We start from the raw sequence: 15,796 nt of genomic DNA on the forward strand, positions 1-15,796 counted from the left end.
CCACCTCTGCACATGGACTGATTATATATGGAATAGGTTATAGCACTGATCAGTGCTGTGCACTTTATTTTTTAAGGTCTAGTCTGTACGATTTAGGGGCATCTATTGGCAGAAATGGTATATAATATTTAGAACTTCATTAGTTTATGATCACCTGAAATTAAGAATCCTTTTTGTCACCTTAGGGCCGTAATGGGCCGTCTATATCTGTATATGCATCTTTCAGAGAGTCCGCCATGTTGTTCTGCAGTAGCCCAGAATCTACAAATCAAACACTGGCTCTAAATAGGGCCATTCGCATTACGGGTCTCCTAGTTAATTCTCCTACACACTTGGCACACAGGAGAATTTTCAGCTCTGCAACCTCATGGCGAGATACCACTAATTCCTACACATCAGACCTTTAAGAAGCCATTTCATTTTGATTATGTATGAATGCACTTTATCAAATAACCAATTCAAATAACCAATTCATCATTATTACTTCTTTAAATGGGTTCAGTGTTTCAGGAAATATTGATGCTTTTTTTGGTTTGTGAAATCTTTAAATACTTGGGCGAGGGCTGCGAAATGTATGGCTTTTAATGTCATCAGGGTGTCAGCTTGTGTTATAAGCAAATCACAAACGACTATGATATTACGCTCTGAATACAGTGACAATGTGTTAAATAATATTCTGTTTATTGTCAATATTTTTGTCTGATTCACACCATGCTGCTAACTCTTTGGCCAATCAAACAGAGCCCTTGCCATTATTCATAATCTGATTGGTCAGAAATTAAATCTTAGCTTGGCATCATTTGGGGTATTTTCCGACATTGATGCTAAAACGACATAATATAACACTAAATAACTGCTGCACTGCTAATAACAGCCAAATCAATTTTGATTTGAGGTCAAAAATTGTCTTCTTAACTCAGAAGAGACATGTCTCTATTATCTGTTTAGGATTGGCTGAGACTGTCACTCCAATGAGAATAGCTGGTCCACCTTAACAGTCCACCTTAAGGGAAGCTAACTTCTCCGACTGTTAACTTTGATCAGCAGATGGCAAGCAAGATACGGGATCTCTGCTTTAGTCTTGAGGGCTTGTAGCATTAACTGTACACACATTTCACTACTATGTTTAACTTCATAGTCTCTGTCTCAGTTGGTGCGTCCTCGCTGTCACGCGTCACCATTGCACACGCTCTCTCTCCTTCACTCTCTCTCAGCAGCACACTTACTGCACACTTACTGGGAGACTGATGCTAACCTCGGTTGATCCTGGACAGAATTTACTTTGAGTTTTTCAACATGGTAATGAAACAGATTGAAAAATAATTACATTTTTAAACGTTATGCTAACTGCCAGGAATTTTACCATGGTTTACCATTTCATTCCAACTGCATATACCATAAAGGATCTGGTGCCAAAAAAAAATAGCTTTTCTACCACCTGGCAGTATTGTGGATATAGGAGAGACAAAGTGGCACAGGTACTGTGCAGGTCTGAGCCAAGAACTGAGTCCACTGAGTAAATGTATCATTTTTTTATCACAAGTAATATCACAATATTCAACAATGTTATCACATATATCTCTCATATCGTGCAGGCCTACAAGAATGTAATATCTAAACATATTGGGTATTTTAACCAAAACCAATTGTCCTCAGTCTCAGTCCAAAACTATCAGCAATGATATCGACCTTAGAAAGACCACATCTGTTGCATCATATCAGTGACAAATTACATCAAAATCACAGCTCCCTGTGTTTATGGAAAAGATGTACGTATATACAGCCAGTGCTATCACTAATGATACAGGTATTGACTCATCAACTGTTAAGTGCCGGGCAAGTGCTGAAGTGCCCTGGGCTCCTTATCAGCTGCGGCACACTGTATTAGTGTGCTGGGTTGGCGTAGCACTGACCTAATCCGGGTAGCAGGTGCCACTGGAGTCGAGGTAGAGTGGACATGTATTTCAGGCAGGATGAGCCATCTGGGTCTTGATACTTTATGGTGCTTAAAACACACTCTCAAGTGTGACACTCCCAGCACTTACCTTTTAGCTGCACACAATAATCTAAGCGCTGGCTGCTAAAGGGAGAGAGGGGGCTTTCAGGAGAATTTACAGGGTTTGATGTGGTGTGGAGCCTCCGCTTCGACACGGATTCATGAAACAGTCAGACACACTTGGCGGTTTGATCTTGATTCCTCTAACTCTTTCAGTGTTGTTTTGTCATCTGCAGTCTGAAATATGTCGAGCAGAAAGAAAAGTGTGTTTGTTTTGTTTTGTTTCTGTTTTTTTGCTTTGGTGCCAGCCTGCCTTGCTCGACACTTTTCTTGGGCCTTGTGTTGTGCCTTGTTTTTTTTTTTTGTGTGTGTGTTTTTTTTCCTGGTGTAGTCTGTTTCATCTCGCAAGCGATTTGGCTCGTTTCTGAGTCCAATTTCGCTCCTGTTTCACCGTGCACCCCCCACTCCCTCCTCCTCACAGACATACTCACATTCACACATTTCCCCAAACTGACACGCCGCCTTCACACTCCAAACAAATCAATTCTTCGCTCGCCGCACTCGGTACGCCACAGTGAAATGCGGCAGCTCATAGCAGCCCTGAAAACGTGCAGGCTGTTGTCAATGTTCCTTGTCCACTATGGCCAGATTCTTCCTTCTCTGTGTGTGTGTGTGTGTGTGTTGCTTCTTGCCTGTATGTGTGGCTCGGGCTCAGAGGAGATGGGGGAAGACAGTGGTGGGTTTAGGTTAGCAGAAGCCCCACAGGTCAGGATCCAGGCCTTGTCTCCATTAGTTTACCTGACACAACTCCCTGCCCTCTGCTCCCTCTCCCCTCTCCTCTGCCTTATTAACTAACCTCTCTCTCTCTTTCTCCCCCAGTCTGGGTCACTTTATCCCTCTTCCTCTGTCATCCTCCCTCTCTCTAATCAAAAATGATGAATGGAGTGCAAGAAAGGACAGCCAATGTTTGCGAACCTGATACACCCTCCAATTGTCACTCTTTCGCTGCGATGGCGGAGAACACGGTTGTTGTGGGAGAGGGAGGGGAGAGATTTGGAGGAGGCTTTGTGTGTGTGTTTGTCTAACTAAGCTGTGTATGAGAGCTATTTCAGACATCTCCACCTCGGTCCTCTAAGTATGTCATCAGCCTTGACGTGAAATAAAAAAAAAGAACTTGTGCAAGCTTTCTTATGTTGCAGAAAAATGGCTTGTAGTTTATAAGAAACACGGCTCTTTTGGCGTATCGCCATTAGCAGGGGAAAATGGCAGCTCCAGTCTCCTCTTCAACAGCTGCTGGGTTTCCATCTGTAAGCCTAATTACCGAGCAGCACCCCAGGAGCAGCTCAGCAGCAGGATCCTCCTATAGAAGAGGCATTGATTACATCAGTGTGTCTATGCCGGACAGTGTGTTTCCCTGGGGGCCCGCAGATATGTGAAACTTAAGCCCAAGCACTTTAGTGCACACTGGGGTGCTATCTTTGGACAAATAGTCCAAGATCTTACCCTATTGCATCCTCCCTCCCTGTGGGGGAAATTCCACATACACTTGAGATCATTTACACAGACAGTTGCTACTGTTTGTATAATATGGTAAATTCACAGATAGATCATAAGTGGCCAAAAAATGTTTTTGATAAGCATGCATTTAAAGTGAACATTATTAAAATGATTAGTTGATAAATCAATTTAATGAACTGATTGAAAAAATAATCATTGATTTTGATTAATAATTAACTATTTAATTCACTTATCAGACAGAAATGCTACAGACATTTCCTGCTTCTTGCTTCTCAATTTTTAAGGTTTTTCTTGTTTTTTACTGCTTGGTTGAAAATTTCTTTAGGGTTTGGACTAAAATATATGATCTTTTGCTCAGTGTAATTATTATGGGCACTTTCCGCTATTTTTTATTTATTTATTTATTTAATTTTTAAAACAATTAATGAGACAATGAAAAGATTATTGTCAAATTAATTAATTAATAATAATAAGCTAAAGTACGATGTGTAGGATTTAGGTGGGGAAATATTCTGAGGAAATATATAGTATAATACAATATAATATAATAAGTATGTTTTCTTTAGTTTTTCTTTAGGCAAGGCAATACATTTCTTTAACAATTATTTTTTTGGGGCCTTTTTGCTTTATTGAAAAGGACAGTCTTTAGAGAAAAGAGAGAGAGGGACATGACATGACATGCAGCAAAGGACTGGGGTTGCAATCAAACCCACAGCCACTGCAGCAAGGACATAGCCTTTTGTTCATGGGATGCCTGCTGTACCAGGTGAGCTAATGGGTGCCCCAAGGCAAGGCAAATTTATTTACATAGCACACTTCATACCCAAAGGCAACCCAAAGTGCTTTACGGATCAGTCAAGTCAAAGTTCATTGTTGGCCAATTACAAAGCATGTCCCAGAGGGCTGAACAATAGTAATTTCAATTTAATTCTAATTTTAATGTGATCCATAAAGTCCAATCTCAGAAATCACAATTAGCCTCAGAGGGCTTTACAACAAATGACATCCTTCTGTCCTTGAACCCCCACAGCGGTAAGGAACGCCCCCCCACCCAAAAAAAACTTTGGAACTGGGAAAAAATGTTTAGTTTTTATTACCTTAGAAGGAGACGTTTATATCTGCATACCAGGGAAAGTTTCAGCTGTTTGCAATCTGTTGTCCTTACTTCTAGATGCCACTAAATCCCCCTAAATCTTACACACTGCTTCTGTAAATCCCTAATTAGCCAATGTTTTTTGGCAGTGGATCTGAAAAGCGTTCTCTGTATTGACTGAATCATCTACACGAAACATTATATAAATGCATATTGCAGGTATTTTTGGTTGGAGTTGGGGAAGTTACACATGGTATTTGTTTGCTGCGGTTGCAAATTGGTTGGCAACATAGACTGTTCTTACTTTATTTTTTATTTGGCCGATGCAGCAAAATTCCTGTGACATGCTGCGATGCACAATGTGATCTTTTGAATGACTGAGAGCCCTAAGCGTTGATCAGCATCCCTGGCCTGTAATAACAGGATGCTTCAACATGTAAACATGACCAGGAGAAGAAGCGTAGTGGTTGATTGACGATGTACTTCTCTGGCAGACGTTGATAAAGAGATATTTGTTTGCGGCCGTTGCCACCTATAGAATAGCACCGCCTTGGAAAAGCAAGCTGCCTCAGCATTCTTGGCTGTCAGTAGGTATTATTTGACATCATGAAAACGGCTGCTGTATTTGCATGAAGCAGGTGAATAGTTAGTCTAAACCACAGCTTGTAATGCTCAAACCGACATACCACTGCATCTGCAAAACACTTGAGGAAATATGATATGTCGGCAAAGATGTTTGTTCTACCCTTTTCATGGCACTAAATAGCAACGGCTGCATATGTCAAAACAGCGAATGAGGTATGGCGATGGTTAGGAGCTGTCAACTTCCAATTGTTGCTTTGCTTTCTGAGTGGGGAGTGAAAATGGAGATGGAGGAGGAGGAAAAGAAAAACATGCAGGCTCTTTCAGCCCACTGTCATGCCACTTAGGATTTGTTGAAGGATTTTCACCCAGCCATTTCCCTTCCATTGAGAAGTAATCAGTACGGCACTGAAAGATAATATTATATCCACTTAGAGGCATGTGGGCTTCATGCATGTTCATACATGAAATGAGGCTGGAAAGCATTGCTTTTGTTTACATTGCTGAGCACTTACTCCCTCCATTTCTGCTCGGACTTGATGCTTCCTGACAAAAGCCCCCCTGTTTTTGTGTCTCTAGCACCCCCCCCCCCTCTCTCTGTCTTTCCTACTTCCTTTCCTTCCATTTTCCATGGATTGTGAGCCAGTTGGTGGGCTAATAGAGGATGCTTTCCTGTTGGGCACCAAAGTGATACTGTTCAGGCGTTATGCGAGCTTAAGTAAAGCTGACACGCTGCTCAAGAACTACAGCCCACACTGAGCTCCACGGCAGCCCATGGAGAGACTCTGAAAAGGTCTTAAAGGTATGGGAGACACAGGGAGGCTGCCACTGTCCTCCCACCGCTGTGCTGTGATGTGGGAAGCAGGAGTTAAGTCCTTTATTAGAAGTGGCAGGCGTTGTCTCCAGTCGCCTCGATAATTGCAGCACCACGTCCACCGCCGTAATCAATTGAGACAGCTGCCGCTGCGGCGTTCAAGTCCATCAGGCAGCCGTGTCATGCTAATTAATGAAATGATAAGGCTAGTGCTTGCAGCATTGCACAAATAACTCCTGAAGGCTCCCGTTCTTTTCAACACAAAATTCATCCTTAAAGTTCAGATGGCCTCCTCCCTGTCTCTGCCTGTTGGCTGTCTGTCCACAGCGGCCTCGGGTTAAGAAGGTCACCAGGGTCGGTGATGGGTCAGTGACAGTGAAAGGGGTCAAATTCCTATCTGGCAGGGTGGGCCGTGTCAGAGGAGCCATTAGACTTGAGCTTTTCTGTTGAAAGTTCCAAGATGTCCACCCTTTTATTTAGGAGAGCCCAGTGGCACTGACCTTAGATGACCTGGCTGTGTTCATAAGAAGCTGAGACTGATGGCAGTCACAGAGCACATGAGCTCTGCTAGGAAGCAGCTCTGCAGGGGGATGGGCCCTGATCGAGACGCTGGGACGAACAGAGAAGCGTGTGTGTGTGTGTGTGTGTGTGTGTGTGTGTGTGTGTGTGTGTGTGTGTGTGTGTGTGTGTGTGTGTGTGTGTGTGTGTGTGTGTGTGTGTGTGTGTGTGTGTGTGTGTGTGTGTGTGTGTGTGTGTGTGTGTGTGTCGAGGCGTCTCTGCAGTACATTATAGCCAGGGGTTAATGATGGTTTAACATCGCTTTTAGAGCACCACTGGACCGTATATGACACAAAAGGATTTGGACAGTCAACATTTAGACCTCTGTTGTCCTCTCTTTCCTCTCTAATTCAAAGATGCTCCTCGTCATTTGCCTCCCTTCCACAACACTGGCATATGTGCCATGAGAGGTGAATGGCATATGTGTCCTGCACCATATGGCTGGTGTTTGAATTGGGATCAGATACGCGCAGGAAAAACTGATTCTCATCCCGCAGCTTGAGCTGCCAGCTCTCTGAAATGAACATTAGGTTCTCAATTTATGCCTGGGCTTTGACTGTAAACGTGTTACAGCTTAACACCCATCCCCATTCTGCTGCCATCCACTCCTTTTGTCAGCTGCAGCGAAGAGACAGAGAGAAATAATTGAAACGTGCCAGCTGTCCCCACTCTTTAGCTATCTTGGCCAGCTTTCTCCTCGTCCACTCCCCCATTAACATCTCTGAGTGATTTGCAAAAACGTCGCCTTGGCTCCCCTCGTTACCAGCTTGGAGATGCTCGAGGCAGATTAAATAGTGTGAGGGAAAGCAAGCCATTGCAAATTTCTCCTATGATTTTATTATTAGCACAATGATTCAACACTGCTCAGCCCTTCTGTTCCTCTCATACAAAAATCATTTTGTTGAAATCACCCCACCTTTTTTTATGACAGAATACCTCACAGCAATGAAGTGTTGATTGGCAAGACTGCGGTTTCCTGCCTTCTGCCAGTATCTGTTATAGCCATCTTCCACAGTCACTCACTCGTGAGCTAAGCTTTGGCTCTGTGCAGATTGCTTGTCTAGAGAGGTACAAAAACCAAATCATTGTGAGCTCAACCGTCAAGAGCAGCAGAATATTCTGTCAACCAGAGCCAGCGGGAGACGGATCAAGGCAGCGTGCATTCTCACATACCGTCTGCATCCTCCAACGTCTTTCAGCAGATATGCCGCTTTATTTAAATATCTGTCTGTTCATGTCCTTATTTTATCAGTGCCCTGACTGTTTATGCTTTGGCAAAGCCATGAAGGGAGTGAACCGCAGTGTTTGCCTAGTAAATGAGAACCCCCAATGGCCTTAAGCTTCTCTTAGCCCCCGACCCCCCTTGTCGCAGGCAGAATTTGCATACCCTTATATCTAATCTGAAAAGGCTTTTTGCATACAGGTTCTTTTTCCCTGGCAGTTGTATATACTAGCATGGTGGCAGCAACACGCTTATTTGCATTCACAGCAATAGTTTTTTGAGGGTTTTAGTCGGAGGCTGAATAAGAATATTCTCGAGGGCCCTCGTCTCATTCATGAGGTCATTGGGTCCATTTGCAGGTAGCCAGGTGTGTATTTAAAATAAAGTGGTTATAAAAAAAGCTTCAAAGTGAACACTTTTTAAAGGCTACAGCTTTGCAACTGGAGGCACTTGAGAGCAATTGTGTGTAGTGCTGTCATTCAGCATTGTGTTCTTGACATGCGCCAAAAGACCATGCCTTAGAGCAGTGATACGCATCTTCTGGCCCACAGGCTAAATCTGGGCCCCGATAGGGTGATAGGGGGCCCCTCAACCATTTTCTAATTCACAATAACATTAAAGAGATTCACACTGGGAATTGTTTTTGTATTTTTAGGTGCAAGAGGGCATAAAACAGCATCACAATAGAGCTTGATTATCAAGAAAAGTGCCAGAGGGGGATCCCCTGCATTTCTACAGAGACCCCTAATGTCCTCATTTCCTAGACACATCCTAAAATCTGAGAAACATCCTAAAATCCTAGAAATGTCCTTAAATGTCCTGAAAACCAAGAAATGTCCTAAAATCTGAGAAAGATTTGCGAGACTTGTAAAATCCTAGAAACATCCTAAAATACTAGAAATGTCATAAAATTCGAGAAAACCTTTTCAAATCCTAGAAACTGAGTAGCTTTTCTTTAGAGGGATATCCTCACAGCGAGGAGCCACGCTGAGCTTTATTGAAGTCTCCTGGATGATGACGCCCTGCTTATCCTAGTCCAGTTCAAAGCCAAGCCATTCCAGACCGGTCCAGGCCATTCACAGCTGAGCCATCTGGCTGCGTGAAGGCTGCATAGGAGCAGATCGGTGCCAGCTCTCCAGATGTTCCACAGGGACAACCAGGGTCACAAGTGAAGGATATTGGAGGCAGGAACAGCTGTGTAGCGACACCATGTTCACCCCAGATTCCCTGCTGGACACATCAGTCATGACCAGCGATTCCCAGTGGCCTGTTGTCGTCCGTCTGCTACCTTAGTCCCCCGTGCCCCCCACCCCTCTTCGCCCCCTGCAAACCCCAACCCTGTATCACTGCAAACCCAGGCACGTGTGCACAGGGCAAGGCCCAATTCCCCTGAGTAAGCAGGGCCACAGGAACAACTATAAAAAGATCAATACTGGGAGGAGATGTCATCTGGTGAGCAGTCCTGCCAACACCCCCGAGGGAACGTCGCTGTCCCCCCGGTGCACTAACCCAGCTAACGGGAGAGGTGTGGGGGCCACCCCCCACCACCGGGCTGCCCTCCAACCTGCCTGACTCACTCACACCATCTGCTCAAGTTTGCGGGGCAGGGCTTCAGGACAGCACATTTTTTGTACAGACACTCGTATGGCATTTGTTTCACATGACTGCCTGTGGCTTGCCTACTGTTTCCCTCAGTATGTGATTGCAGGCAAAGAGTGTTCCATGTCCCGAGGAAACGAAGAACAAAACAAATGCCGGATTTGGCAGTTTGTTGAAATGCTTGAAGCTCCAGCTGACAGTTGTACGGTTTTGCGGCGAGGGGACAGTGTTTGTTGAAAAACAGTGATTTTGCCACATATAGCCCTTAGGTGACATGTGTCAGAGGTATTCCTGTCATCTTGTTATCGCTGCATATTAGTTTAAACTCAAAATGGCTGCCGCTGAAGCAAAACAGTGAAAAAGCAATCTATTAGGTGAGAGTATTGACAGTAACTGCGTTTTGTACTCTTGACAGCCTGTTTGCTACTAAAGAACCTGCAGTTTAAAAGGCTTATATAAGAAAGTCATTAAAATGATGCCCTTTTTCTTTCAACAATAAATGCCGCTGATGTTTCTGGCTTTGTGCTTCCTTTAACTGAAAAAAGACGTTTGGGCCACAGTGTTTGTGTGTAAAATGCCCACGCTGAAAACTTTTTTGTGGGTCCATCTTCTGTTGTGTGCATCCGTGCGTGCATGTGTGTGTCTTCCCTTGCAGAGTGATTTTAATGAGGGATGGGTCGGCCTGGGCTGATACCTCCCTGCCTCCATTAGAGCCCATTAGAATCATCATTAAGATAACCCGGCGCTCGCTGTGGCCCTGGCTTCCCAGCATTAGTATTAGAAACCCCTCTCTATCTACTAGTGGTCGTAGCGAGACTTCCTTCAGTATCACTCGCCTCGCATTGTGTCTGGGAGAACAGGTTGCCACGGCAACATCACCCAACGGCGACATTTCGACTGTGGATATTTGCTTCATCGCCTGTTTGTCTGTCTGTGCCTGTCTCTCTGTCTCTGCTTTCAGTCTTCCTCCGCTCTCTCGCGCTCGCAGGGACGAGAGCCTGACAGTTTAATCCAAATCCCAGACCCCTATAAATCTGGAGGTCTATATACGACTGGACCCCGGAATTCATTTGAAAGTCGTGACACCTTAGCCAGCCCCGGTTCTCCCATAAAACGCAAGGAGTGAGGGAGGGAGGTGCTCAACAAATAAAAAAATAAAAGCTCTGCCCTGCCTTTTTATTGGTCTTTTTATGGGTGTTAGGATCCTTGAAAGATTAAGCAGGCTGTTAATAGGGACTGGATATTCCATTAGTGGGCTGCATGTCGAGTTCTCACTGGCTTGACAGCAGCTCCCGGCTCTTCTCATTTTTTGTTACCGTCGAGAGTGCCCGTGGAGCTTTTTTAATTGAGGCACTAGTAAGCCTTCTGACTGAAGTACTGCTGCATCTTAGCTCTAGATTAGAGCCGCTTAGAGAGCCTCATCTCCACCAGGCTGTCTTCTCTCTTCCTCTGTCTCTATCTTTCTCTACCCGTGTGTGAACACTTTCTCTCTCTGATTTTCTATGCATGTGATGTTTCTGCGCTTAAAATGAATTCCACCACTCGGGGCTTTGATGAGTTCAGAAGCTGTAGCAGTGTTTTAGCTATTGTAGTTGCGGCACTACCATCTACTCCAACTCAATTTTCTTTGTGGCCCATTTTGCTTTTCTTTTAACTCTTGAGAGAAGTGGGAGATCGCCAAATGTCTTTTACTTTTTCATTAAGATTCATAAGTGCTTTGAGTTTTTTTGTGTGTGAAAGGTGTCGAGATGCTGCATTTTCTGCCACTTTCATTTCCACGCTACAATAGCATATAATTACAGTCATTAAATTGCAACAGCCTAAGTATGAAAAGTCGTTGTTCGGTGGAATGCTGATTATAAAAGCTTCTTGTCTGTTGAAGAGACCCCTGATGAATGGTAAAGACAAAGTGCTGGAGTTCAGAGTGCTTTGCTGTGGTTTCCCAAATCCCCTGAAAGATCAGGGAGGGAGGATGGAAAGGCGCAGTGGCAGAGAGGCCAAGATAAAGGGCCACGATCTCTCCTCACAGCACAATTGAAACATAATTATTTCATGCCAGATTGTGTGCTCAGCAAAGCCCTGAATAGGGGCCGACATTTAACTTTAATTAGCTGTGATTTATTCATACTGACTGGATCGCGGGAAGAAATTGGATCATCTGATTATAGTCAAGCATGAAAATGACCTGATTAAACACTTAATGGAACCTAGGGAGAGGGAAATAAGAGGAACCTTGGGCAGAAGACATTGGGACAGCAGTATATGGGAGGAAAGAGAGCTATGTTTTACTTGTCATTTATCATGTATATCTGATTTAGGCAGTGGTGGTTCTTGCCATAGGCGATATAGGCGGCTGCCTAGGGCACCAGCCCAAGGAGGGCACCAAAATTGCTCTCAGAAAAAAAAAAATAGAGTATATCTACTTCCTCCTCTGTAATCTACCTGGTATTACACCCACCTCATCATCTACTACTGCACTACTACTGTGAAGAGTTTAAAATAAAAAAAACCAAAACAACGAATCATCTTGCAGTCGGCCACTCACGTAGGCTGCGTTGAGTTACATTGTGATGTCTTCCAGCTCTAGTCAGTGAAATTGAGCATTGGGCAAAATTCAACTATTATGTTCTCATAATGTGTTCAATGTCATCTTGTAAAATGTATCTTTTAGCAAGAAACTTGAATAAATACAGCTGTTTGGAGGAGAAATTTATTGTTGTTTTCACAGCAATATAAAATAGATATGAGAGAGGCAATTGTGATATAAATGGTAAAAAGGATGTTTGCTTATTTTTTGAAAAAAATGTTCATGTGACTGATGGTTATTTTAAAGGTTGTTTCATAAATGGGGATCATTTATTAAACAACTTTGGGCACCAAATGTGCTAGAACTGCCACTAGAGGAAATGGTTTAACATCTGTCATGGCCAATACATAATTTATACCATCAGATGGACTGAACTGAACTGACTCTAACCCTCCAGACACGGGTTTACAACTTTTCTTCTTACATTTTGTTTCTTGTCTCCTCAGGTGTGCCAACGAATGAAAGTCCAGAGTCCAAGACCTGTAGCTCGGCCAAAGTATCAGGGCTCCAGCGCAGCCAGGAGCAGAGCAACAGTGAGGTGCCCTTCACACCTCCCGTGCCCAGCCCCACCCCAGCTTCGGCACCTACGGGCTCCCCCGCCCCGGCTGCAGCGGCAGCCCCCCCAGAGCCCCCTAGGTCGTGCCTCCCCACCCCACCTCCTCTCAGTGTCAAGAAGGAGCAGCCACCACCACCCCTGTCCCTACCCCACCCCCGTTGAGGGCACCACCCCACCCTCAGCCCCACCCTCCTCACCCACACTTGCACCAGGAGCCCCGTGTTCTTCCGCCTCCGCAGCATCACACACGGCCAGTAATCAGCCACCAGGTGCATCACCCGCTGCAGTACAACAGCCTCCACGACATCAGGTACGTTGTTTAACGTGCAGATTTGGTTACAGGTGCAGAAACTTACGAGATAGAAGCTATTTGTACTTGTAATTGTAAGCAGGAAACAAAAAAACACATACACATGTGTTTAGCAGCATTTCAACCTCAGCTGGTCAGCTGAGACGTCTGTGTAAGATCACTAGAGATGTACCCAGGGAGCAGTGTTTCCTTTCACTGTTTTGCCTTTTCTACCAATTTAGGGTGTTAAGTAACCTCTTCTTTAATGTGTTTCTGCCAGTCTACAAGAGACAGCAATAAAATAAACTGCAGTCATTTCTAAATTAGTATAATGTACTCTGATACGACAAGATACTGCACAATTCTACACAGTACTGACTGTTTTTATGCGGATATTGATTTTCCGGCCAATAACCAGCTGTCCAGTTTACAGTTTTTCATTCAGCAACACTCCGTAACACACAGCACATTCAACTGTTCCAGTTCACCTCATCTTCTCAGAGTCTGCCCTCACCTTTGTTATTCCAATACCAGAAGTTTTATTGGAAAAATCAGTCTTATGCTGTCAAAGCAAAGTGTCAAGCATATTTTCAGGGAAGCTCAACTCACACAGAGCTACAAACAAAGCAGGTGAACACATATACAGCAAATGAACACCAAGGTATCACATATAAATAAGCTGCACAAGGTTTCCCTAAATGTATCATACTGCTGCATTCTGACTGAACACTGTAAACGTAAAAAATACAGCATGTGTTTATTTGCATTATTAAAATGATCATTATTTTAATCATATGTCTTTTGTCTCCTGTTAAAATTTTCAGCCACAGCAGCAGTCCTTTGGGGCTTCCCAAACAGCACTTGCCCCCGTCCCCTCACCACCACGTCAGCGGGCTCCCATCCTCAGCCCCCGCCTTGCCTCTGTCCATAGCTAATCTCTCTACCTCGCACTATTCCTCCCTACGGAGCCCGGCCCATCGCCATCCGGCCATGTTTGCAACCCCAGCCACACTGCCGCCACCTCCGACCTTACCGACCAACAGTTTAGTCGTGCCTGGGCACCCCGCCGGCACCCCCTACCCAGGTAAAGCCGCGCATCTCACGTGGCAGATGGTAGCTTCAGTGCAGACACAAACTCCTAGGATATCTGGTAACTTTAGAAAGGACCAACACTGGCTTATAATTTCCTTTTTGATTAAATTAATTAGGAGATTTTTGACAAAAAACACAAAGTTCTGACATTTTTTGAGCAGTAGTTTCCTTATTTAACAAAAAATGTCAGGCTTTTGTAAAGAACTTTTTCATTTAGCTGTATCTTGTATTACTTATGTGTAATAGTATTCATAAACACTCTGAACACAGAGTGATATGGCTATTTTATATATTATATATCCAGGCTCTGTTTATGATCTGTTGCATTAGATTTGGCTGCGCAGCTTTACTGTATTCATTTTACAGTTTCAGCTCTATGAAAAAGTATATTCACATATGCATAGAATGCTATAGTACCAATGCATGCAAGTTAGCGCAATAGTCTTCAGCCTGTAATAATAGGTTATTATTGTAATATAACAAAATTTTTGGTGTTGAAACTAGTCAATGGTCATATATGATTTCCTGATCAGGTAAGTGCCTGTTTATTACAATGTCTTTTGCTATTTATCCTATGATATTGCATAGTACAATATATCCAAGCTTGAATATATATATATATATATATATATATATATATATATATATATATATATATATATATTTCCAGTGATGACATGGTTATTTTTTCATTGTTAATGTGTGTAGGTTTATTTACGCATTTACCGATTTTATACATGCAACAGAAAAGGCCGTTTCACCAAGATACTTCAAAACATAACTTGGTAAATGAGGGCTTTGCCTTGAGATAAGCTGATTGCTTTCAATATTCTTCTTTTTCCTCAATTTGGTGTGCCTGGTGAATAATAAATTATCATTTTTGCATCAATCTCAAAAGCAAGACAGGAAGCCAGTTAATGAGCTCATAGTCCTTTATTGTTCTGGCTGTAAATATCAGGAAAGCAGTCCAGTTCACTATTACAAATTTGAAAAAAATCCAAAAGGGGCTTTCAGGCAAATCCCCGTTGTTCAGCACAGAATGGAAATAAATCAAATTTAATTGTAAAAAAGCAATAGTAGGCCTTCCCATGAGTCACATGCTTTAATGTTGGGTGTTTTTTTTTCACTGGTGGAGAACATCATACATCAATTACTAAGATGGTCTGTCTTTATAGAAGCTTAGTAATTTTAGAAGCGTGATGAGGTCACTGTACGACGGTTTGGATGCTACACTGGAAAATGTCAGCTAGCGACTGGACAATCATCACAGCTGGAGACATCTTCAGCGTACTGAAAGCAGCACTTTTACAGTCACGTTTTTGAAAAATGGTGCACTCAGTCAGCAATCTGACGCAAACCTCAACAACCAGAATTATGTTTTCCCTCGCCAACAATATGTGATTTGTAACGATTTGATAATATGTTCAGCGATTTCACCAAAACAAGCAATTTCGTGCTGCAATAAAAGGAAACAAATGTCTCCAGCGATGATGGGTGTCTCCAAAATATGTAATAAATATGCCAGTTGTGCATTAACTTTCTAATAGAGGGCAAGAGTGTGTGTTTTCTGCTGGGATGACTCTTGGTTCTCTCTTGTCTTTAGATACCAGCCTGTTGATATCATTCAACCAACCAATCATGTATTGCCAGCCTCATTCGGGGATTCTGATTGGCACATTGTCACAGGCAACTCTCTTACCACCACCAATGAGTCCCCACGTAGAAAACCCTCACAGCATGAGCTGGAGAAACAGAGAATGCCAGGTGACTATTTTCTCTTCTCTTCTACCCTTGTTGTGAAGACTGACTGGGCGCCCGTGCCTTTTTTTTTTCTTGTGTCCCCCCCCTCTCCCTACCCCCTTTTGTTTCTTTTTTTTTTGGTTTTCCTCG

At 43.4% G+C, this 15,796-nt stretch overlaps 1 protein-coding gene across 6 annotated transcripts in view; it reads left to right on the forward strand.

Moving 5' to 3' along the window:
* Positions 1 to 15,796, forward strand: part of fbrsl1 (fibrosin-like 1) — a 312,051-nt gene that overhangs the window by 280,208 nt on the left and 16,047 nt on the right. For 3 of the 6 annotated variants that reach the window (XM_088077102.1, XM_088077101.1, XM_088077104.1), the window contains exons 1-2: positions 12,677 to 12,835; positions 13,639 to 13,898. In XM_088077102.1, the coding sequence (XP_087933228.1) occupies positions 13,805 to 13,898 (94 nt within the window). In that variant the 5' untranslated portion in view covers positions 12,677 to 12,835; positions 13,639 to 13,804. Of the gene's footprint in view, positions 1 to 12,415; positions 12,836 to 13,638; positions 13,899 to 15,509; positions 15,671 to 15,796 lie in introns of those variants that run through there. The other 3 variants (XM_042488366.2, XM_088077100.1, XM_088077103.1) reach the window with 2 other exon arrangements.

This window comes from Plectropomus leopardus, chromosome 4, assembly GCF_026936395.1.
Source record: "Plectropomus leopardus strain MGB_pleo_1.0 chromosome 4, ASM2693639v1, whole genome shotgun sequence".
In the NCBI taxonomy this organism is placed as follows: domain Eukaryota; kingdom Metazoa; phylum Chordata; class Actinopteri; order Perciformes; family Serranidae; genus Plectropomus; species Plectropomus leopardus.